This window comes from Gymnoscopelus braueri, assembly GCF_963280865.1.
Source record: "Gymnoscopelus braueri genome assembly, chromosome: 11".
In the NCBI taxonomy this organism is placed as follows: domain Eukaryota; kingdom Metazoa; phylum Chordata; class Actinopteri; order Myctophiformes; family Myctophidae; genus Gymnoscopelus; species Gymnoscopelus braueri.
This window is the reverse complement of record NC_137613.1, coordinates 27,288,197-27,312,454: the sequence shown is the minus strand read 5'-3', so window position 1 is coordinate 27,312,454 and position 24,258 is coordinate 27,288,197. Positions and strand designations below refer to the sequence as shown.

At 41.4% G+C, this 24,258-nt stretch overlaps 1 protein-coding gene across 2 annotated transcripts in view; it reads right to left on the bottom strand.

Annotated features, from left to right (window-relative positions):
* Positions 1 to 2,864: 2,864 nt before the first annotated feature.
* slc66a2 (solute carrier family 66 member 2) overlaps positions 2,865 to 24,258 on the bottom strand; it is a 38,734-nt gene continuing 17,340 nt past the window's right edge. Inside the window, exons 4-5 of one of the 2 annotated variants that reach the window (XM_080443292.1) lie at positions 21,649 to 21,865; positions 2,865 to 6,748 (exon numbers count right to left, since the gene is read on the bottom strand). In XM_080443292.1, coding sequence (XP_080299418.1) covers positions 6,538 to 6,748; positions 21,649 to 21,865 — 428 coding nt within the window. In that variant the 3' untranslated portion in view covers positions 2,865 to 6,537. The remainder of the gene's footprint in view (positions 6,749 to 21,648; positions 21,866 to 24,258) is intronic. The other variant, XM_080443293.1, reaches the window with a different exon arrangement.

The window sequence follows — 24,258 nt, the reverse complement described above, 5'->3', positions numbered from 1 at the left end:
TCGATCAATAAAATCATCTGATAATGGCCTATAAAAGATTTATCAGTAAGCGCATAACATGTTTTTACAGAACATAATGCAGAAGGGATGATGAACTAAATGAGATGAAACTTGAATGTAAAAATAAAATACAAATTCAGTTACCAGTACTGCACGTACTACACCAAAGACAGCAGCAAATGTATTCACCATGATAGCATCTAGTGTGGGCACAGTGTATACATTTGTAAGGTTTTTATGGTGGTGAACCCTTACAAACAGGATGAAAGGGATTTTTTTCAGAGCTCAGATTTTTGTTTGACTACTGACTAAAAAAAGTTAACAAAAGAAAAATAGTTTCACTGTGTAACAAAGTATGCAGCAGGCTGGGGGATAATAATACAGTCTCACAGGTACAACAGACAACAGCAGATTCCAACAGCTGACATAACATCCAACCTGACCGTCTCTCTGACACACTACAGTGTTTCTACCTGGTATATATATATACGTACCTACTGACTCTACCAGCACCTCTACAGTGAAGGACACCACGACACTCCAACTATAACTTTAGAGCACACTGTACTACATACAGTACTAACGACACAATACTAATATTTACCTACACACAAAACAAATAACTAAAAAAATACATTATAAATTTAAGAAATACCACACAAAAGCCAACCCAACACAAACCCTCTACCTCCCCTCCTTGACCACCTCACACAACCGTTTACTGTTCAGTGCTCTGATCAGGTTTAGAGCCTGCCTAATGTATCCATTGGAGATCTCACTCTCTCACACACACACACACACACACACACACACACACACACACACACACACACACACACACACACACACACACACACACACACACACACACACACACACACACACACACACACACACACACACACACACACACACACACACACACACACACACACACACACACACACACACACGATCTGCAACCTACAAAGGCTATGTTTAGTCCAATCTAGAATATAGACCTTGGCCTATATTCTAGATTGGAATCAGACTGGTTTTATCAAGTCAACAGCAAAACAAACAAAAACTTATTTTTGCCAATCAGATTTGAAACAACAGTCCAAGGTGGCTTGAATTGTGAAATTGTGCTCACAAGACCAAAGTATGTCAGAGTATCACACCTACAGTCACTATGTCGTTACCACAGCAACGATTGCAGATCGTAGGTCAACGATGTCTGAATACACAAATCCAATCTAGTCACAATTGCAAACAAAATTGTGGATGGTCAGTCGTAAAGATCATATTCCGAAACAAATCGGATTTGCCTGCAGTCTGAATAAAATCAAAGTGACTTTATCTCAGCATACTATTTGGTACAGCCTGACGAGATAATTGACCAAAAAACTGACAAAGATAATTGGCTCCATTCTCTGGAGTGTACAGTACACTCCTTCCAGAAGCAGAGTGTGATCAGTATAATTCCCCAAAATGAAAGCATACCACAAAAATGTACTTCCTGCTGTATTTGTGTTTTGTCAACCGTTACAGAGTCAATATAGTTATATTGGCGACAGTGGCTCAGGCTGTAGAGCGTCCGCTAGGGAATTGGAAGGTTCCTGGTTTATCGACTCGATTCCTGGCTTCTCCTGGTTTAGTGTTTACTGTAAGAGTTCTTGAGCGAGACACTGAATCCATAACTGCTCCCGATGAGCAGGTTGGTGCCTTGCATGTTTTCCTCTGCAGTGTGTGGGTGAATGCAATGTACAAGTGCTTTGGATAAAGGCGCAATATAAATGCACCATTTACCATTTCTATTAAAGAGTGAATGGCCGGTGACCGCCAAGTTGGTTATCTCCGGAGAGACAAACAAATAAACCCATCCAAGCCAACTCTATGTGGAAGATATAAAACAAAACAAAAAATAGTAATTGATTTAAACATTAAATCAACAGAATCAGCTTTTAGAAAATCCATTGCTTAAAATAGAAAACCACGCCCAACAGATAAATGACTTGAATTCAAGGTAAGTAAATTTTTACAATAGTAAGTCCTGCGTTCCTGTTAATATCACTGACCTGTTCGATGGGCCCTTTTCAAAGTCAGAACAGAGTAAAGAAACCTGTCGCTAATCGATCAACTCAAGGAATCTCTGTATGTACAGTATGTCGGTCCTTCACATATCTCATGATATGTTCAGCCGATCGACATGAGACGGGGTGTATAGACTGCTTAACTGTAGTTCCCGTCTCCAGAAGGTGGCATAAACATTTCCTGTTCCGGAACAGTTTCATGGCTCAGCAGAAGTTTTGAACCGGACACACACACAACACCTTCATACGAGTTTCTGGTTAAAATGCGCTGCTGAGCCAATCAAATGAAGCTATGAGAAACTTACCGGGAACAGGAAACAGGAAGAGCAGTGTAGACTTTCCCTTTCCATGAATGGGAAAGTCACAGGAAACTCTGAATGTATGTATGCATGTACTATGTACAGTATGTACTGTATATACAGTATGTAGGTCTGTTTGTCCTTACATGAATCTTGAGAATCATTCATCCAAGCCAAGCAATCTGCCCGTTCCAAATGGGCACATCCCTAGTAACGGGGGCTGCACTAGTATATTTGGATTTTCCATTTATGGGTCAATATTGCTGGCATAATTTAAAAGAAAGAAAGACATTTATGACCCCTTTATGTCTTAAATAAGCACAATTACATTTTAATGGACAGATATGTAACTGACCACACTATGATAGCAGTTAGTGATTCTAGCACTGCATTTAGAGAAAATATTTTGCCTACAGAATCATTTAAAAGAAATTAGCTGCAACGACATGAATGTTATTGTCGTCTCTCAGCACCAAATGAGTGCATGATGTGAAAGCACGGTGCTTTATAATTTATGGGGTTTTTATTACGTTGGATGGCACACACCCAAAGTCCAAACAAGGACCACGGCCAGTGGGCTTACATTTCATGACAAGTGACATTAACCAGACGTGTATGCTGAGGGGACAGAAATGTAATCGCTGTGACATGAAATACAACTGGGGGAAAAAAAACATCAACCCAAGTTTTAATGGTTCAACAACGCTCCTTCTTCCCATGACCTCTTTATTTGGCAACAATACCACATTTGGCTTCTCTCCTGTAGTTAGTGATGACAGAGCATTAAGGGATACTGCCGGTGTGTGACATCAGTTCCACCAATGATTTGTTATGAAAGTCAATGTAGCGATACTCCTCTGACATCACTGAAGTACTATATGTACTTCAGGCAATAGTTGACTGGGTAGAGAGGCCGTCTGTCCCCAGTCTACCCAGGCCACGTGTCAAAGTGTACCTGAACAAGACACTTAACCCCAAACTGCTCCATGGCCCAATATTAATAGCACCCACTGCACCAAATAGTTAGGATGGGTTAAATGCAGAGGACAAATTCCACGTATGTGAAAATGCACTGTGTCAAATACACCAACGACGACATTTATTTTATTTAATGCAGTGCGATGTTTGTCTTTTTAGCTGTAATGAGGTATTATTATTATTTTGACCACGCTTACCAATGATGGATTACGCCGATGGAACCAACAGTTAAAAACACCGGGGGTATCCTTTAATGTCGGAGGACTTCATCAATTCTAAAAACCAGCAACTGTAGATGGAAGAACTATAATAGAAAATAATATCAAAGAGAATATACATTTTATAGAAATGCCCAGTATGAAATCAAAAGTAACGGATACATGTGATGTATGTAATGATGTAAAGTAACATAAGAAAAAACAACACAAATACAAATAAAACTGAACACAGAAAATGGCAGTTTCTGTTGGAAAATATTAGTAAGAAAGATCACATACAGCACATAAAGGAACAGTGATAATCCATGTAGAAACTGTGAGGTCACTTTGGACTTTGGTCCTGTTGAGTACAACAAGAGTGTAACGTTATCGTGTCTATCCTGTCATTCTATCGCGACAACTTCCTGAACTTGCTGTACAGTGCATAATCTTCATCATTACCATCATGACATTTGTTAGCGTAAATAGACTCACCAAGGGCAGGCATGTGGTTATACAAGTATTTAACCACATACAGTAAGCAGGGCTGGAGACTAACGGCATCCCGGGGACGTAGAAATATGTATTTGGGACGACAATTGGGACGCAGTCGGGACGAAGAGGATTGTTTTTGCATTGAACCTGTCAGTAAGCCCTATACTTTGTTGAGCGACAAAAACAAACAAACAAGCAAAAAACGCCAGGGATAACCACATGAACGCTAGTGTCCCTATTCTGCTCAATAATGTCATAATAGGCGAACATTCAGTGAAAATAGCTGATTTACAAGCTCAAAAGGTGCTGCAACGCACCGCTTTGTGAGCTTGTAGAATGCCTATTGACGTACAACAAAGAGGTGTGGTTAAAGATAATACAATTAAAAAGACTACATAGAAATCAATTGGCCAGTGAATAAAACGGCTGGTACTGTATGTACAGTATGTGTGGGCACAAGTGCTACATACTGCTGTACCTCATCCACTGTGAACCATGTGAACCATTCTACCATGTCTGCCCTGGAGCTGACAGGAGACATCTGAAATATTAAACAGTAGAGAAAGACATATACACAGGGAATTCATTGCGGTCCCCCTTTGAACAAAATGTGAAACCCTACTGCTTGAGGCTTGGACGAGGGCAGAATGTTAAACTAGTCTACTGTACCCTATTGACAAATGGAGAAAAATGGCACTGAATGACCGGCGATTACATTTACGTATTTCTCTATACAAAAAAAAACGACAGAAAATGCCTTGGCTGTGGGTAATGAACATGGCAGCTATTCCTTCAGAACAGGAAAATTATGGGTTTCCTCGCAACACACATTGTTGTTAAAATAAGTGTTAAATCTATATTCTGATAGTAATCATTGCTTTAGCGAGTTTGACAATTTTATCCAATCAGGAGAGAAAAGTCATAAAGGATACAGGACAAACAAGTGAAACTCGAAGTGATGAAACTAATATATGAACAGATAAAAAATTGGAACTGGCACAAGTTTAGTGGGGTTCTCTCTCCTGATTGGATAAAATTGATATCCCGACATAACAAACATCGGAATATATAGAATTTGCCTTTTTAACAAACACTTTTTGTTAAATCACTTAGACCCCCTTTAACAGCACTACACAGTGTTACTGTACAAAAAAATGCCTCAAGTTTCAAAACGTTCTGCATTTTGACAACTTTTCAGGATAGTGGAGCAGTACAGCACAAAGTTTCTCTGTCATTTCCAAGGTCATCAACTTTTCCAGTCAAGTGAAGCTCCAGATTGCACACTGGCTTCCCAAGCCTTTTCATTTATTCATAAATGTTTTTTGGTAAAGCTGATTTTTTTCAGGTTGCCTGTAAGTCCGTTTTCAGCCAATTCCAGCACACAGATGTCAATCTCTCCAATCCACGGGAGAGTAAACTGACCAACTTTTCTCCACAGCGGGGAAAATAACAATGCCATTTTATACATTCAGTGAAAGTTGTGTACCTACTGTATTCACATTTTATTATATTGCTGGTTAAGTAGCCAGCCTTGAGTCATGTTTGAAAAATCTGTTAAGGCAGAGGTTTTTCATGCAACATTCTTCAGTGTAAAAGGAAAAGCAAGCTGGTCCGCATCTCCTGGAGTGTCTGCACAGGTTCTCGGTGCGTACAGCAGCAAAATATATTCATTTTATGTGCATAATATTCCATATACATGCACAGGTATATTCCAGGATATCCACTCCTTCACCGGTCACACAAGCACACTGACGCATACACAGACTCGTCGACTGAGTAATAAATAAGCTAAAGGTCCCATTCATTTGAGTGTATACAAGTGTCCTTCATCAATCCTGTGCGGCAGCACAACAGTCAAACACTACCAAGTGTTGGTGCACGTGCATGCCTTATTTATGAGTGTGGGTTTTTATCTGTGTGTACATAGAGACGGGGTGCTCCTGTACTTGTCTTGGCACTGTCATGTGTGCACAATCACACAACCACCACTCGGAGCCCCTCTGTGCATTGTGTGCGTGTTGTAAGACCCACCATCTAATGAAAACAATTCCAGCGACGGAGGGTCTACTGTCTCGGTAAGCCACTGATTGGCTGGGCCGTAACGGAGCCTACGTAAGAGTTTAAGTCATACTGTGTAACGGTCATTTTAGTAGTGTTTTTGGCGATACTTCTGGTAGCTCCGTTGTCTTTACAGCATCTGACTACGGCCTGTTCGAACTGCGTTTTTCAGAACTCAGTTCAAAACAAAACCACATAAGTACCGCTCCAAAGCCAATTCTCCAGGGTCCGAGCACAGAGGATAATTTTTTTTAAGAAATGTTGTCGGCTGTATTAACTTCCTGGTACGTTTACGGTGCCTTTTTTAACACATGTGGAATGGGGAATGGCTGTTCCCCATTCCACAAAAAAACATTTGTTTAGTTGATAAAGTTGCACAGTATGACTTTAACCTGCACAGGGCGTCCTCTTGCCAGAGCTAGGAGGAGGTGGGTGCTTTCAGAGGGCCTTGGCGCTGGTCGTGTGCGAGACGGTGTGGGACACGGGTTTCTGCGGATAGCGGCTGTAGTAGTACACCTGAAACAGGATGGCAAAGTCCACGCACACCTGGAGCAGGCCACACGTCCAGAACTGCACGGGAGCCTGCGTGAGCAGGAAGTACCCGGTCTTGAAGGTGTCCCCACTGGTCCACATGAACACCATCTTAATACTGACGGAGGGAGAGAGAAAGAGAGGGAGACCAAGAGAGAGAGAGGGGGGAGACAGAGAGAGATTGATACAATTATCTACTCTGTGGAGTGAGTCATACTGGCTGCGGGCAGAGACAAAGAAAACGCAACAGTCCTGGCAGGGAGGCACGTGTGTGGTACAATGATTGACTGCACAATAACAGAAATTGAAATAATGAAAATTCCCCTGGGTGCAGAGCAGAGCAGACTGCCTATCATCTCTTTATGCCAGCTTCTCGTGAAACTCATATTTATGGTGCTGCCAGGCAGCGCATGCGGCCCGCACCGAGTATAGCAAAATTAGGGGAAAAGTTACAGTAGAATCATAATAACAATACAACAACAAAAAACTAAACAATACGTTAAAGCTGCAGTGTGTGTAAGCTTTATATTATGTCCTCTTCCAACACAGAGGTAATTGCCATGTCCAAACTACAATAAAGATAGTGGTGCATCTACTGTGGTGTCCATCATTGCCAAGCAGTAGTTGTCCTACCCCTCACACCAGGGTCTAAATTTCTCAATGAAAGAGTATGGAGACCACCTCCAAACACTACACATGTGTTAGTTTTATTGCATTAACATACAGGTTGGTTAAAATAAGGATATATTCATTAACCACTTTCAACCTCTGGTTCCCCTATATTGGCCATTATGAACCTCTTACACTGCCAAGAACGACTTATGACGAGACATCGTCATAACGCCCTGGCTGCCAAGAACGACTTAGGACGACTTTTTTTGAGAAAAACGTTCAGAACCCTAGATATCGTGATCCGAGGATTTGCTGCTCCATTCACTTCTTGGTTAACTTATTACTTAAAAAGGCTGTATCTCGGCTCCTGTACTTTTTTTTTTACTATGTATTTTTGGCCGAGACATGATATTTTCAAAGGCGTATAAAATTGAACGGGGAGGTCGCGATGAAATTTTTTTTTGCGGAAGCACAGTGAAACCCGCTGTGATTAGCAACCATCAGGGGATCGATCATACTGGAGAAAAATATTCTGTGACTACTTGAAAAAGGTAAGAAAAATGGCTGGCAGTGGGCAAACGCAGCCAGAAATAATTCTGGAAGTGAGAGAGTTAACTCAATAGGTGCCAGAGGTTTATTAAAACAGGGTACATCTAGTGCCAGCGATCTCACCGTTTACGCTGCGCTGTTTAGAGCTGTAGAATCGACGACGAGCACCCATATGTAAACAATGGATGCGCGTGCACGACGATGGATGGTCCTGGCTAACGCCTGGAACAATAACATCTCTCACGCGAGTCGCCATTGCGGAGTGATCGCGCATCGAAAATGGCTCGTTTTCACCGCTGTAAAAAGTTAAGGAGATCTGGAGGTTTTCATCAAGGAGTTAGAATGGGAGCGGACGGAAGGGAGGTTTTTTGGCACGGTGATCCATCTGTCCCTTCCATTTAAGAGGCACCGTGGGTGATTCCAAAGTTGCGCTAGCCCGCCCCTTGTGTAAAAAAAAAAAAAAGGAAAAAAAAATATTTCACGGAGATCTCCGGTTATGGCACTCAACGTGTGTCTTTGCAAAACCGTAGATTCCCGGTTTTGGCACCCAAGGAGTTAAAGGCAAACATTTTAAAAAAAGCATTGGGATGCTATGCGTTGTGAGCTTGTGCTGTAGATATTCAATATTTTTTAAATAAATACAAAATAAATGTAAGTATAAAATAGGGCTTAAGTTGTTAAAGTAAGTAGTGGACTATAAACCTATTGCAAGTCATTGCAAAAAGGCACCCATAACAATTGGTGGCAGGAGTATACCTTTAGGCATGTACTGTACTGTACTGTCCCCTCCCTGGTGCAGGGAAGACATACTGTGTATGTGTATGTGTGTGTGTGTGTGTGTGTGTGTGTGTGTGTGTGTGTGTGTGTGTGTGTGTGTGTGTGTGTGTGTGTGTGTGTGTGTACTACACTAATGAGGAGGAAAAAGTAATGACAGTGAAGGGGGCCCTTGGACACCCAGTCCAAGGGCCCAAACTACAACTTTATATAGTTGTTCCTTTCACGTTCGCATTACTTTTACCTCCTCTCATTAGTGTAGTGTACACTGTGTCCCCGTTTGTAACCCACTGTCTTTCTTTTATATTAATATTTTTTGTTATGGAATGGCTCTGCAGGAGGCTAGCAGTCTATACGTGGGTCGGGTCTCTGTGTGTGTGTGTGTGTGTGTGTGTGTGTGTGTGTGGGTGTGGGTGTGGGTGTGTGTGTTTAGTAGGGGTGTGCCGATAATAATGAATTTCATGAAACGATACGATACGATATTGGGCTCACGACATCGATACGATACGATATATGGCACTTTTTTATTATGAAAATATATGGGGGGGGAAGCAAATGCAAACAAATATTATATATAATTATAAAATATATAATGTTTTACATTATTCAGACATGCAAACTTGTAGCTTTTCAGCTTTGAATCCAAATAGGGCAATAGTGTGACACCTGACCCGAAAAAAAAACATGTTGTCACCCTTTTCACCTCGGGCTGTTTGCATGCCTGATTATTATTAATGTAAATGTTTTTTTGTTTTTTCAAAACGATATATTTTTTTCCAAAACGATACATATCGTCACGAAAACGTATCGCGATATATCGCGGGACGATATATATCGGCACACCCCTAGTGTTTAGAGCTAATCTCGCAAACAGCTACATCGGTCAGCACCAAATTTATTGTGAACGCTGCCAGTAGGTAGTACCTGCCCCATGCATTCCCGTCCCCACATACGTTTTATATATATTTTTAATATTTACCTTTGATTTCATAATGTAAGTCAAAGGGGCTCAGGTTGGACTGAAACCATGCATACATTTTGAGTCATATGTCATAGGTACGTCATAGAGCACTGATGTCACAGGCTGGCCAGGTCATGAAGCCACACCATTTCCATGATCATTCTTTTTTTCATAATCTGTATTTTATTCCGTTTGTTTATCCCTTAGTACTTGACTGCAATCTATTTATTCGTTAACGTATTTGATAGTATTTTGTTTGACTTTTACCGTTGGCTGTTTCTTGTTGTGTACATTGTGCTATGTATTGGTCTCTCTGCTGTCTCTGGTGTTTCCTCCTTGGCCTCGTTTTTCCATCTCACGGTTCTTGAATTGTTTGATCATTTTACGTTCTATTATGTCAAGTACTTTGTGTTGCATCCGACTGTATGAAAAGTGCTATATAAATAAAGTTTTAATTGACTTGTCTTCAAACTAAAAGACACAATGGTGTATCATGTCTTTTTAAAATCTGTCGTTTAACACATTGAGAGCCAGGTTTTTTTTTTAACGGGGTACAGTCAGTGCCTGGATTTTTAACAATTTTTGAACCTTTTTCAAGTACCGGTAGTCACAAAATATTTTCAGTGATCACCGTCCTCACGGTGATCCCCTCATTACACACACAGGGGTCTCGTACAATCAGGGGATAAAAACATTAGGTAATCCGTTCCATAGTTTCAGCCAGTTGAAAATAGTCGAAAATGGTCAAAAATACATAATTTTAAAAAAAAGTACACAGGAGCCGAGATACAGGCTTTTGAAGTCATAAGTTAAGCAGGAAGTGGATTGGAGTCTAAATCTTCGAAAAATGATATCTCCTGGTGCTGTGAAGGAAAAAAAATGTTTTTAATATTTTTTCCCAAAAACGGTCCGGACCGTTTTTGGCACTCCTCGTTTGGATTATGAAAAACGGTCCGGACCGTTTTTGGCACTCAATGTGTTAAGTGCCTCAGACCGACTGTGTCTGTGACACTTATTGTGGCAGTTTTATCACAGTCTCCTGACAGCTTCCAAACACCTATGCACTCCTGTTGATTTCCTCGCCTAAACGCTTTGCAGGGGAAGCACGAGGAGATCTTATTTAGATAGACCAATTGCTTTCCCGCAAATGCTAAGAATGTTATTTAGATAACACGCTGCTTAGGCAGATGCCAGGTGTGATGTTTACCTGATATCCTGTTTACCTGATAGCACTTTCTTTGCTCTCCATTTCTTTGACCATTCACCCTGACGTTTTGTTGACGAGGGTTTATACCATTTACTCTCATCTTGCACATTGTAAATTGAGCAGGATAAGAGCGTCTGATAAATGCTTAAATAGTCAATTTAGATGCCGACAGATAAGGAAGTAGGAACCGAGTCTGCATTACATGTACAAAGCACAAACACATAGCGTGACCGAATGTGCAAGCACACATGCATGCATACCGCATGCCACGTGTGTGCCAATCCGCGATAAAGCCCATACTGGTGCATGTATTCTCACAGCTTTTCAGACCTGCGTGCCTCAATGACCTAGGCGAGTAAACAAACGAACACAGAGTGAACACGTTTGCATTTCTTCACGTTTTCACGGCAACATGCTTAGCATTGCAGCCGTGTCCTTTTGGCCTGTCAGCGCTTTCCCATAACACCAAGCCATGCAAGAGATTTCATTGTTATGGGGGATTGAAGATTAATCTAAATTTAAATGTACACGTATGGATTTATAAAGTGAATGGGACTACGCTATAAATACATGTTATTAATATTATAACGCTGTGGGGCAAATGGGCGCTGGTACCTAATCTTGTGTTAAGCAAAAGGTCCATTTTTTATACTTTGTGTGCGTGTTAAAAATAACCAATAAATAATTCAGAGTTGACATTTCACAGCACATACAATTTTGCTGCCTTTTTAAATATGACTCAGCTTTTTAAACTAGATGGCCTCCATCCTTCCCAGGAAGGCTCACACCTTTTTTTTTATCAACTAACAATGAACTGACTTTGCATTCCTGTAGGCTTTTACCTTCTGGCCTGCCTATAATGGACCCACCTGAGTCCTCCTTCCTGGGCTCATACAGTATTGCGGTGTGGATTATGCCTAGATTTAATACCCACTATCCTATGCATTCAGTGTTTTCAACTGCTGGGTCAGATACTTTTATTACAGTTCAACTAAGCCCCTTCAGCCTACTGCCTCACCACCTTACAACATTTTATTTATTTACCAGTAATGTGTTCCACACGGATACGTTCTGGGCCTAGTCTTGTTTAAAATGTTTATTAACAATATTTTATATCCGACCTGTTTTTCTGTATTGTTTGGCTGACGGTCAGCAAAACAACCTACACATTTTGACTCCTTTTCAAGATGCATTTGACGTAAATTAGTACTCAATGCAAGAGAAAAAATGTTTTTTTCTAGAGCAAGAGATATTGATTTGAACAGTCTACACCTAACTACATTGAACGGTAGCAATATTGAGAGTCACAGAATATTAATATTTAGGTGTTTCGCTTGAGAAATCTTACACATATTGAAAATGTTATCAACAAACTGCAGCAAAAACTCAGTGTACAGAAAACAGATCCCGTTTCCTTTTGAATTGTAGGAAGAGTATTATTTGAGACGGTCTAACCATCAGTCCTAGACTATGCTGATATAATCTACAAACACAGACATGCTGCTTCCACTCACAAACCCCTCGACTCAGTCTATCGTTCTCCTTCAGATTCATTACTGGAGTTCCCTAGGACACTGGCTATTGCATTCTACACGACAAAGCTGGTTGGTTCCCTCTGGCACAGAGGCATGATAAACACTTGTATCTTTTGATCCATCAATCCTTTATAGGGTATTCACCATGAAATGTACCCAATATATATTACTCTACTACCTACTACAGGTTTATTATGAATTTGGAAAATCTGCCAAGAGTTTTTGTGCTCCAAACACATGAAATTATCTTCAGCGCCACCTCAAGATCGACACTCTCACTACCCCTGGAAGATTCAAGACAATGATCTTAAAGCACTTCAGAATGCAAATCAATGAATTAATGAATATAATTTTTCTTATCAGACATTTCTGGCCTATTCAGTCAAGTGACATATTGTTGACTGAAATATATAAGAAAAGAGGTCCATCATAGCCATAAACGCATAACAATAATTTATCATTTGGTCCACATCCTGTTCTGTCCGTTCCTCTGGTTATTCTGAAACTGTGCACTGAGAAGAACTTTGCCGGTTTGAAAGGAAAACACACTGCAGCTTGGGAGCAGGTGAAACAGCAAAGGAGCCACGATCCTGACAATCATTCCTGATCTTTAGTGGCACATAGAAAGGGCCTCTGTGTTTAAACAGGTCCGTTCTATTCAGCATAGGCCACTTAAGAGATGTAAGAGAGGGGTGGAAAGTAATTAAGTGCCGTCTCCTCCCAGCCTGACTGATTGTATAAGGAGAGCTTCACCCTTTAGCCCCTTCCCGCGCCCTTGTGTTGGGCTGTCTGCCAGAGGAGCAGGGGCAGACCTTGCGGCCGAGCCTTGTCAAATCTCCTTGTGCATTATTCATAACTCAGGCTTCACCTTGGCCCTTTCATTTGTAAAGACTTCTTGCCATCCGTTAATCTCCCCACCAGCTCTCCCCATCTCCGCCTCCCCTCTAAAGCCTGACGCCTGCCAGATTTGTGGGTCAGATGCCTATGTTTTGACCAATATTTTGTCAGAAAGTGCAAAAAGACTGATTAGTTGATTAGCTTCTATTTGAGAAAGTTTAACTTATATACAAACAGTAGTTTTATATTAAAACAAATTCTAAAATAGCAGATCGACAAGCTCACAACGTGTCACACTGAAACGCGCTGTCAATCTTCTATTTTGGAATTTAATGACTTGCCCAAAATAGGGATGCGAGGTTTAAAGTGGTTAAAAATCAGGACATCGGCTGCATAATTTCCCATACCTATGTCGTAAAAAAAAGTGAAATAATGGCCGGTACATTGGCCAAACCGAAATATCGGTCGGGTTCTACTCCTTATCTCTCTCACCTCTCCCCTGCCCCCCCCCTTCCCTGCTCGGTTCTCTGGCAGTAAGGAGCTCGTTAGCTCTGCCCATAACGAAACAACTCCTTCAGTATAGCTCAGCAGGCGCTGTCCTGAGTTATGACGGTGTGTACCGCTGGTGGCTAATAATAAGAGACGGAGGAATTAGGGTGGATCAATTCCTCTGCCGTCTGCCTAATAAGAGGCAGGGTCAGAGATGGACGGTGTGAGAACGCGCCTGGTTCCTTATCATGTCATCTTTCTTGCAAGACAAGAGTGCCCGAGCAGAGGCAAGGCGAGCCATGTCCCCCGGACGAATTCGTGGAGGTGGACATGGGCAGCTGCTTCGAACTACACTGTTCTCTACAGCGGGTTGCCTCCATATTCTAAGGACAGGGCTACTGTGTATGCTCTTATTATCCAGAATGTGGACAGACACAGTGACCGCCAGGCGGATGCCCGGACAGCAGGGTCGAGTTTGAGGGCCTTTTCCTGTCATATCACATGAAACCTTACCACGACCGTTCAGTCTCAACACCGAGAAATTCAAACGCATCCAGTCGGTGAAAGCACCCATTCAATCACTCAGTCAACACAATTAAAGTTGCATCATTTGTTTTGCACTATAATTAATTTTGTGAGCGCATTTTCCTCCATTCTAAAGCGATTTCATAAAGTCATAGCCCATATAAAAGTATATTATCATCTTTAGCAAGGGAAATGTCTAGTAGTACACATAGTCAAGCATGGGGGAGGAGGGGGGACACGACCCACACACTGTCTTCACTTCTACTGTAGGCCAGCGTTTCTAAAAGTGGGCTCCAGGGATCCGCAGAGGTCCCAGAGGAGTTTCCAGGGGGTCCCCAGCTACAGTAAATGAGGTACTGTTTAATTCCCTATTTAACCGGCTAGAACTTAGCACATATGCTTAAATACAGTATGCGCACAATATGACCAGGGATATGCGCTAAAAGGGTTTTAATTTAATCTCGACTTTAACCCATTAAAACCGGGAAAGCATCATTCAGGGCCATTTTAGATTCTTGCGTCAGCTATTCAAAAATAGCAGATATACAAGCTCACAGCGTGTCACTTCATGCCGCGCTGCAAGCTTGTATATCTGGTATTTTTTTTTACATTTTAGAAACATCTTGAACGTTTGAGAAATACAGATTTAGAAGGCATTTGTAGAATCTGTACAAAAGGTGTGTAAACAGGATTATTTTCATCCTGCCAAAGGAAAACATCCTTGTGTTGTTGTGGGCCATCTCCTCCTGTAAGAGCAGATGAGAGGAAACACTGTGGTGTGTGTGGTCGGCCTGGAGACTTGGACAGGAGATCAAAAGGTTCCACCACTGCTCCATTGTGGATGTCAGAATCAGTGTGTGTGTGTGTGTGTGTGTGTGTGTGTGTGTGTGTCTCTGCAGGCTAAATAAGGCTTTGGCACAGCTATCTGGCGTGGTGGGATGCAACTCATGGCCAGAGGCCTTATAAGGGCACAGTCAGTTGTCTGTGAGCCACATCTCTTCATTTTTATGTATGAGCAGGGTGGGGGATCAATGCCTCTCCCTTTGATATGCCTTCTCTGGTCATTAAGTTTTTTATGGCCGGCGGGGATACGTTTTATCCCATTCCCTGCTTCTGGTAAACTGAATGAAATTAAACTCAAGGAGAGAAACAACTCTCTTGAGTAGTTTCTAATGTTCTTTTTTAATAGGTTTGTCTACCTAGAGAAACGGGCGCGTTTCGGAACGTCTGCCTTCCTCAGTGTGACACTGAATGAAATGCATGCATTTCCCTTAATATGTAGTCTGATATTATGTAGTCTGATAAGGGTGATATTTGTTTGATAATATCACAATTAAACAATTACATTTTTGTAGATCTGCAATTTTTGCTATACTGTATGTCATACAAATAAGTACAGGGATTAAGTGGTTAAGAAAAGGTCCGCCCCTCCGTTTTATTTCTCAAATGGAACCCTGTGCATGTGTGTGTTTATATGTGCGTGTGTGTGTGTGTGTGTGTGTGTGTGTGTGTGGGGGTGTGTGTGTGTGTGTTTGTTTACTTCTTTTGCTTTATCGCGGATTGGCCGGAGGCAGCTGGGTCCACAAGCAGGGGATCAATTAATGGCGGCGGGAAGCAGGCAGGATTCACAACAAGCATCGTAAAATCCATTACCACAACCTCCATCAAGCACCCACGCCCCCATCTGAGCTGCACCCAGCCCCACTCTCCACACCCATCCCTTTGTTTTATACCCCTTTCTTTCATTTGATTTCATTTTTTATTGTATTCTGTCTTGGTGTAATGACCTGCATTTTGGTTTCCTGCTGCATGCCACATGATTTGGAAAATAATATAAAATAAAGTTATTATTACTAGTGCTATTAATTAATACTACTACTACTACTACTACTACACAGAACCACCGTTGAGTCTCTCTACACAGTAAAATCCTGAGTGTTAATTTAGCCACTTTCAACCTGGCATCCCTATTTTTTACATTTGTAAATTTGTTTGTAAAAAAAAAAGAGGCAGTTTTCAAAAATAGTGAAAAAAAGCCGATCTACGAGCTCACAACACGCACGACGCAGTGAATTTTGAGCTTGTAGATTGTCTATTTCTGCCCATTCATCGTACCATAAAGTATATAGGGCTGAAGTGGTTATCTCTGAGCACGGACCCGTAACTGGGCGGCAGTCATACTATATAGAAGAGAGAGAAGGGAGAAGAGAGAGTGTATGTGAGATAGAGAGAGAGAGGGGTATGGATGTGGTGGTTCTGCATCATCATAACATATGCATAAGTGTTGCTGCTAATGCAACCCTCTAATGGCCCATTACAGTGATGGTAGTTTACGGGTGTCCAATACCTTACCTAAGTAAGGTTAAGTAAGGTTAACTTGCGGACCCAGGGGGGTGAATTAACAACAGATACATAACACTGACTTGCTGCCTCAGAACCATGACACCCCGGGGACCAAATGCTACAGACAAGCGACTCATCACCTTCTCACTCGACTCTCCATTTTGTCATCAATCTTTCATGTATTTGTCGCTGTCCATTTCATCGCACGGCCGAGCACTGACGCCGTAGCCGATGCAGGTATGGAGGGCGAGTCTACATCCTACTACAGCTCATTATGCTCTTTCAAGGACTTGTTTAAGAACATTTTTGTGGACATTTGCAATTGCCCCCCCTCACAAAATAATAATAATAATAAAAAGTCTATAAAAGGGTGTTTTAAGAAGTGATTTAAAAGAGAACACTGAATTTGTTTGTCTGATCTCCTCAGGCAGGTCTTTCCAAAGTCCAGAGACTCTAGTGGCAAAGGCCTGGTGGCCTTTTGTCTTCCGTCTAGACTTTGGAACGACCAGAACAGCCCTCCTGCTCATATGGGGTTAAAAGGTCTGCGATGGAGGAAGGGTCTTGACCAAGCCCTGTTGTATATAAGTAATCAATACATTCTTGAAATCAATTCTTGAACGAATAGGTAATCAATCAAGGAAGGCTAGGTGTAATGGGCTCTGCTAATTTTGGTTTTGGTTTAACAGTCTGGCTGCTGTGTTCTTAACTAATTGGAGATTAGCTTGTTGTTTTTGAGGCCAAAATATATGGAGTTCCAGTAATCTGGTTGATACAGGCATGAATCCGCCTCGAGTTACAAAATACTTAATTTCAGATATTTTTCTTAGCTGTTAAAAGGGTTGGACCACTTTATTTAACTGTGTTTAATTAATGATCGCCGTTCTGGCTGCAGGCTTTACAGTCAGCTAAGTCAGCAAGATTATGTTAAATAAAAGAATGAGAATTTGATATTATTTAGCTGTAAAATGATTTGAGCCATCTAACAGTGTGAATCATCAAAAAATGCAACTATAATTCAGATAAGTAATGGGCAGGTTAATTGTGTATCATCGACATAACAGTGGAAGCCGTTTGTGTTTATGGATAATGTGGCTTAATGGATTTATGTTGAGTGAGAATAATATGGGGCTGAGAAGGGAGCCTTGCACCACCGTAATTCACCTGTGCCGGGTGGGAAATGATTAGCCTAAACTCACTGAAAAATGTCTGATAAATAAGAAGAAAACCACTTGAGAGCTGAGCCTGATATCCCTAATCTCTCTGATCATGATCAGTTGCAGTGCAGCATCAAATACAGCAAAATCTGGAGGATTAAAATGGGATTGTCCTGCATCAGCTGCTGGAAGAAGAAGATCATTAGTGACTTTCAGTAGAGCAGTTTGTGCACTGTGGCATGGCGAGAACCTGACTGGAATTTTTCAAATATGTTGTTGTTGTTCAAGCAGTCACGAAGCTGTTCATACACAACTTTCACTAAGACTTGCGATAAAAATAAATATGTGAAAATGCAAATAATGTATTTAAGGACCTGAGCTGTATGTGTGTGTACGGTATATGTTTTCTTTTTGTAAAAAAAATCAATAAAAATAAATACAAAAAAGAAGTTGGAGTTTAGAGATGGGTCTAAAATTGCAAATAACTGAGGAGTCCATATAAGTTTTTAAGAAGTAGTTTGATAAGGGCACGGGAGGAAAAGACAGACGGTACTTAACCAGAGGCGAGGGAGCTATTTATAATGTTGAGAATGCTAGGGCAAACTGAAATCATGACTACTTTAAGCAGTCTTGTGGGACAGTATCTAGAGGGCACCAGTACTTAATTATCCCAGTCTGTTGCAATTATGCTGGCTTGGTTGTATATATTATTCACACATTTTAAAAAATTACAACTGGTTGCTGCCTTCAGATTAGTTACTGCCAAGCCTGTAACCTTAACGATGATTATAACACTTTACAGCTGTCATGCCAGGGATTCTGTTTGTTTACAATGTCTAGTATTCACCCATTCACGTCGTACACATACACACATTCACATACCAAACACGGAGGCAACCATGCAAGGTGGCAGCCTGCTCCTCGGGAGCAATTAGGGGTTCAGTGTTTTGCTCAAGGACACTTCGACACAACGCCAGGAGGAGCCGGGGATCGAATCGGGAACATTCCGGTTCCAAAGCTGGTCTACCTCCTGGTCTGTTGTCGATGGATCGAACAGTTCCTGTGCTGACAACTTCCTGCACTCTGCCTGAAGTGTTTCATGCCTAAGGGTTTTTCGGGAGAAGCGTGGCCACTTAAAAGCGTTACTCTAGTCTAGTCACAGCATGGGAATATTGGACAGTACTTAATTGGGAGGAAGTCAGCGCTCTGTGTGTTTTTTGTTTTTTAGTTTTCATACAGTCTTGTGGCTAACTTGCTTTACAGTTACACGTGTACTGAAACATGTGGCACACGGGTAAACACACACACACACACGCACGCGCACATAATATCAACAATGTCAGCACAACTGAGGAGTTGAAGGCTGGGTGGTACAGTATCTGCACTTTCACGCACGTATGCACGAACGCACGCACACATAGAAAGAAAAAACACACACAGACAGAAAGAAAGAAAAAACACACACACACACACACACACACACACACACACACGGTAGTAAAGTAACCTAGCAACAGCGGGCCGGGCGATATTCTGGCTCAACAGGTTGAGCACAGAGGGACGATAGATGGATAACAAACAATAAACCAGAGCTGCAAAGGACATTGTCCACTTGGTTTCTATGGCAGCTACCTGCACATTGTGACCGGTGGAGGACAGCTGGTGAGCAGCGAGGTGAAGAAGGATAAATATGGTCTCTGTCGGGCAGAGACCTTGTATCTCCATATTTCAACTTTGTAATGTTTTTTCGTTAATTAATGCCCTACTTCGTGGTATGACCATGTCAAGCTAAAGTAGCGGAAATAGGGAACTATAAGCTCACAACCGTTGAAGATCGGCTATTTTCGCTATACTATATTAGAATTATTTTTAAAGAGGTTAAGGTCTGGTGAGTTCTATGAATATTCAAAATGAACATATCCAATATATCCATGTATAAACAGTATTAACAAGAGCTTGTGACTAAATCATAACTACATTGGATCCATTGGAACAAAGGTTCTTTTCCTGAGAAGTAACGGTTTTGGGTTTCCACCCAACAGCGACGATGTATGAAATCCAGCAAAGGCACTGGCAGCCGAACGGAGGAGGCTGCCTTCTCTTCGGTAGACGCACAGCGGGGCGAAGCGCACAGGGACAGCTCTGTGGACTGTCAAGAGTCACTAAGTGTCAGGCAGGCAGGGATGACGGAGGTGAAACAGACAGCCAACAGTATGGGCAGGAACAGGCCCAGCTGGTATCTGGAGGGCCCGGGTTAAGAGGACAGGCAGCTAGGCAGAGTCATGTGAAAGACTATAAAATGCTTGGCACTCAGCATCAAGGGTTGGATTGGAGATAAGTACATACTAGTGTCATGTCCTGAGGGTACATCAAGTTACCTCACTCTACAGAAACAGGACATATAGGCTCCTGACCTATGAGATACATGGCTCGGGAACCATTGATTCTCAAGGCTACAAGCTTCCCCGGCCCGCCAAGCCCAATCAACTCCAGTTACCATGTATTTGGCATCTTCCACGAAAAAGGTAGCTTTGGTGCAAGATGACCACTCCTGGCAACACATAACAGAAACCCTCACTGTGGTGCAAATAACCATGAATAAATATTGAATCAAACTTATGCAACGGGTGATTCATCACTTTATCGATTTTCCGAGGAAAATGAAAAGGACATATTGTCATGTTAGCGACAACAACAAATTGCTCTCAGAAGACCCTGTGTCCTTGTAGCACGAACAGCAAGTCAGATACCAGAAATACTTAATAATAAGCACGTGTCAGTGTTAATGATGTGGCTCCACACTTCCTGTTATAATGACCCGTCAGAGGCAGGTCATTAAAACAGAGCCGGGGCCAACAGGTTTTACATAGAGCAGAGGCTAACTGGACCTGATTAATTATAGACTACTGGTCAGGTGAAAGGTGGTTCGTTTATTCAGTAGGGGCGGAGAATCCTGGCAGCTTGATGATAATAAGAAAGCAAGTTGGGAGTTGGAATTGTTTTCCTTCTATTTTCTAACAACCTGTGCTCTGAATCTCTAAACGGTCATGTTTTGTTGTGTGAACATGTGCGTGTATGTGTGCCATATTAATCCATAACTCAGAGAAACAATAACAAAAAACCTCTCATGACCCTCTGTTGACTATAACGGAAGCAGCTCTCATGAATCAATAAATAATGGCAGCGATAATGAGAATGTAATGTTCGACGAGGTTACGACGCTGAAAACAACTTAATGTTCATCTTTATATAATTGGTGCTTAGTGAGTCATACCTGCAATGAAATGGATGAGGAAATTAAAGTGTTTTGCAGTTTTTCATTCATAACGAGTCAAAGGAAACCTTTGTCTAGACAAGGTTATCCATCACAGCTGAGGACGTAATGAAAACATGAGATCATCCAGTCCAAAAACAATAACTGAAAATATGAAGCACTGAAAGGAAAATGGGTCTAGAGTCTCTAGGCTGAAAAACCTCTTCAATCAATTAAAGAGGGCTTATGAACAGTGTACAAAGAGAGCTTGAAAACACAGATTTCAAACATAATGATCACTGTCCTTCAATAGGCCAAATATTATAAGCCTCAATGAAATGGTAGCGTACTGAGTGTGTGTGTTTGTGCCAGGGTGTGCACATGACAAACCATGCATAACATTTCTGTCGGCCCGTGTGAGCTCAGTTTGCCGATGTCAGATTCTTTGGGTCCGATACCAATCCCTATTTTGAAGAGTCCTAGACCACCAACGTTTTGACCGATAATTCATAAAAATCAGCTAAATCAATTTGACAAACATAGACTTGATTGAAATGTTTCAAAAACAGAAAAAAGGCAGTTCTACAAGCTTACAGCGTGTTGCAACGCGGGACACATCAGCTGCATAATTCCTGATACCTATGTAATAAAATAATTACAAATAATAGCCGATATATTGTCCAGACCGGTATATGATTCAAACCAGGCCATCCCATTGGTGTCGGCGTGTGTGTGTCGAGCGTGCTTGGCTCTAGATTGGTTGTAGAGTGGGTGGGTACCTCATGCCCTCGGTTGACTTGTTCTGGTAATTGCAGTAGAGCTGCGGCGTGCCCAGCATGGCCTCTGTGAACACGGCCAGGAAGCCCAGACTCTCCACGAACAGCGCAGAGTCCAGGAGCAGGTAGGTGACGTAGGCCGCCAGCAGCGTGAAGGTCACCACGCACTGCAGGTAATCCACGAAGCGACTCCACGACCAGAAGTGGTTCCAATCAAAGTCTGAGGCAGAGACACACACACACAAACACACACACAGACAGACACACAGATGAGAGACGAAAGAAACCTTGGTTGAAGCCTACTTAACCTGAGGCCGATTCTAAAAACGCCTTCTAATTCAGTAGTTCTCACACTTTCAAGATCTTTTAAAAAAAATTAAAAGTAGCAGATGTACAAGCTCGCAGCGCACCACGAAGTGACACGCTGTGAGCTTGTACATCTGCTACTTTTGAATAGCCAAAGCTAAAATCTAAAATGACACAGATGCTTTCCCGTTTTGAATGGGTTAATACTCCATAGTATGAGGTTGCCTCTTGCCAAAAAGAACAGATCTACAAGCTAACTTCAGCTAGCTTCAGTCAAGTAAAAAGGTAGGTGTGGCGTTTTGAAAAAAAAATAATACAAAAACATAATTGATTTTATAATTCGATGAAGGTATTCAAGACAAATTATAACATTATGTTATGTTCTAAGTGAAGGTTTGAGTCAACTAACAAATTAATAACAAATAATGATCTGATCCAGCAATATTCCATTTTTGCCTGTAGCAACGCAGCTAAAAAATTATAATTGTTAGCTGTGTATAATGTATGTATAACATACATTATTACATAATATAGTGTCTTATATAAGAGACACTGTCCATATAAGCCACTTTTGCCTCCATTACAATGAATGATAAAAAATGTTTTAAAAGTGAAAATAGCAGATCTACAAGCTCACAACACGTCGCATCGCGATGCGTTGTGAGCTTGTAGATCTCTCTGGCGATTTTATGGCCAGAGAGTTGTTTTTTCTAAAATGGTTGGAATGGATTCAGCACCCGCCAAAAAAACCTACCAAAAAAAACCACAAGCTCATATATTGTTCATTTAACTTTTTCCACTTTTTGGCCCAGGCCCTCTTGGTACCCCAAAGTTTCATTGGCACCCACCAAGTTTCACAGAGGAATTGGGTTGGAACTAATTGAGAGGTGCTAGTAGACACCTTTGAACACATTGATGAAGAAAGCTATTGGTAAGCATTTATTTTGCAGATGGCTAAAGAACGTTTCCTAACTAAGGGACCACAGATGGAAAAGGAGCTAGTAGGCAATACTGGTACAAAGCATCTTTCATCTCTGCCTTGAGATTCATTTATTCTCTACATGGTCCCTGATACAAATAACACATGGGTTGTCAACATAGGGTCCGGGACCCCCAGGGGGTCCTCAGAGTAACTGCAGGGGGTCCGCCAAAAACTCTTTGTGTGATGGGGAACACTAGCTGAAAATAGCAGATCCACAAGCTCACAACGTCTCGCGCTGCGAGGCGTTGTGAGCTTGTAGATCGGCTATTTTCGGAGAGTTGGTGTAGAGGGAAAAAGAGCAGACCAAGTATACACAGCCAGCGGTCAAATTGACTAAGTATTGAGGGTTTAAAAAGTTAACGGTCCTAAAATACATATTAACACAAATCCAAAATATTAATAGTAAAGATAATGTATGTCAAACAAGTCTATGAAGCTATTCTATTAAATCTATGAAAAATAGTCATTTGCAACACAATGTAGTGGGGGGTCCCTGCTTCATCTCTCTCTCAGCTAGGGGGTCCTTGGCCTGAAAAACGTTGAGGAACCCTGAACTAACAAATGAAATGAAAATACAACATATTAGTTATTGTGATAAACAGTAGTTTATCACCTGACCTGATCCACACACATCAACAGATGGTAAAGTCTACTCTGTTGAATCTAGGGAGCTTTTTTAATATGCAAATTTTTATGCTATAACCATTATAAAATAATGGTTATATCAAATCTGAAATTACACAGATGCGTTCCCGGATTGAATGGGTTAATGTGTGTGTGAATGGGTGAAATGTAATGCATATTGTAAAGCACTCTGATAAAAGGCGCTTTGATAAAGTTCACCATTTATCATAACCTAAATGGTCATGGTAAATGTTATTGTTATGGTAAATGTTCCCTCCAAGAGCAGCACACGTATTCCGGCTGGTCCAATAGGAAAAGAGGACTGAGTAGAATACATCGAGAAAATCTAATAACGTTACCGCACTGCTGTATCTTAAATGGGATCTGTGCAGTCCTCCAGATGCAATTCATTTAATCATGTTTAAATGAATTTCTCCTTATCAGGAACACACATCTGGAAACTGCTCTCCTTACAGGCCTATACAGCAGCTAATATGAGACATGGGTTTTTAAAGAGATTAAAACATAGGTTCAAACTACAGCTTTAATTGACCTCACCACTGAAATATTATTAATTAAAATATATACAGTACAGAGTGGGTAATATAAAAAGCAAAACAATCGAACGACTTATGTCATTTGAGCTTCAGATCTATGGGAATATTGTTTAATAAGCAGACTGCTGGTGAGAAATCCTGACA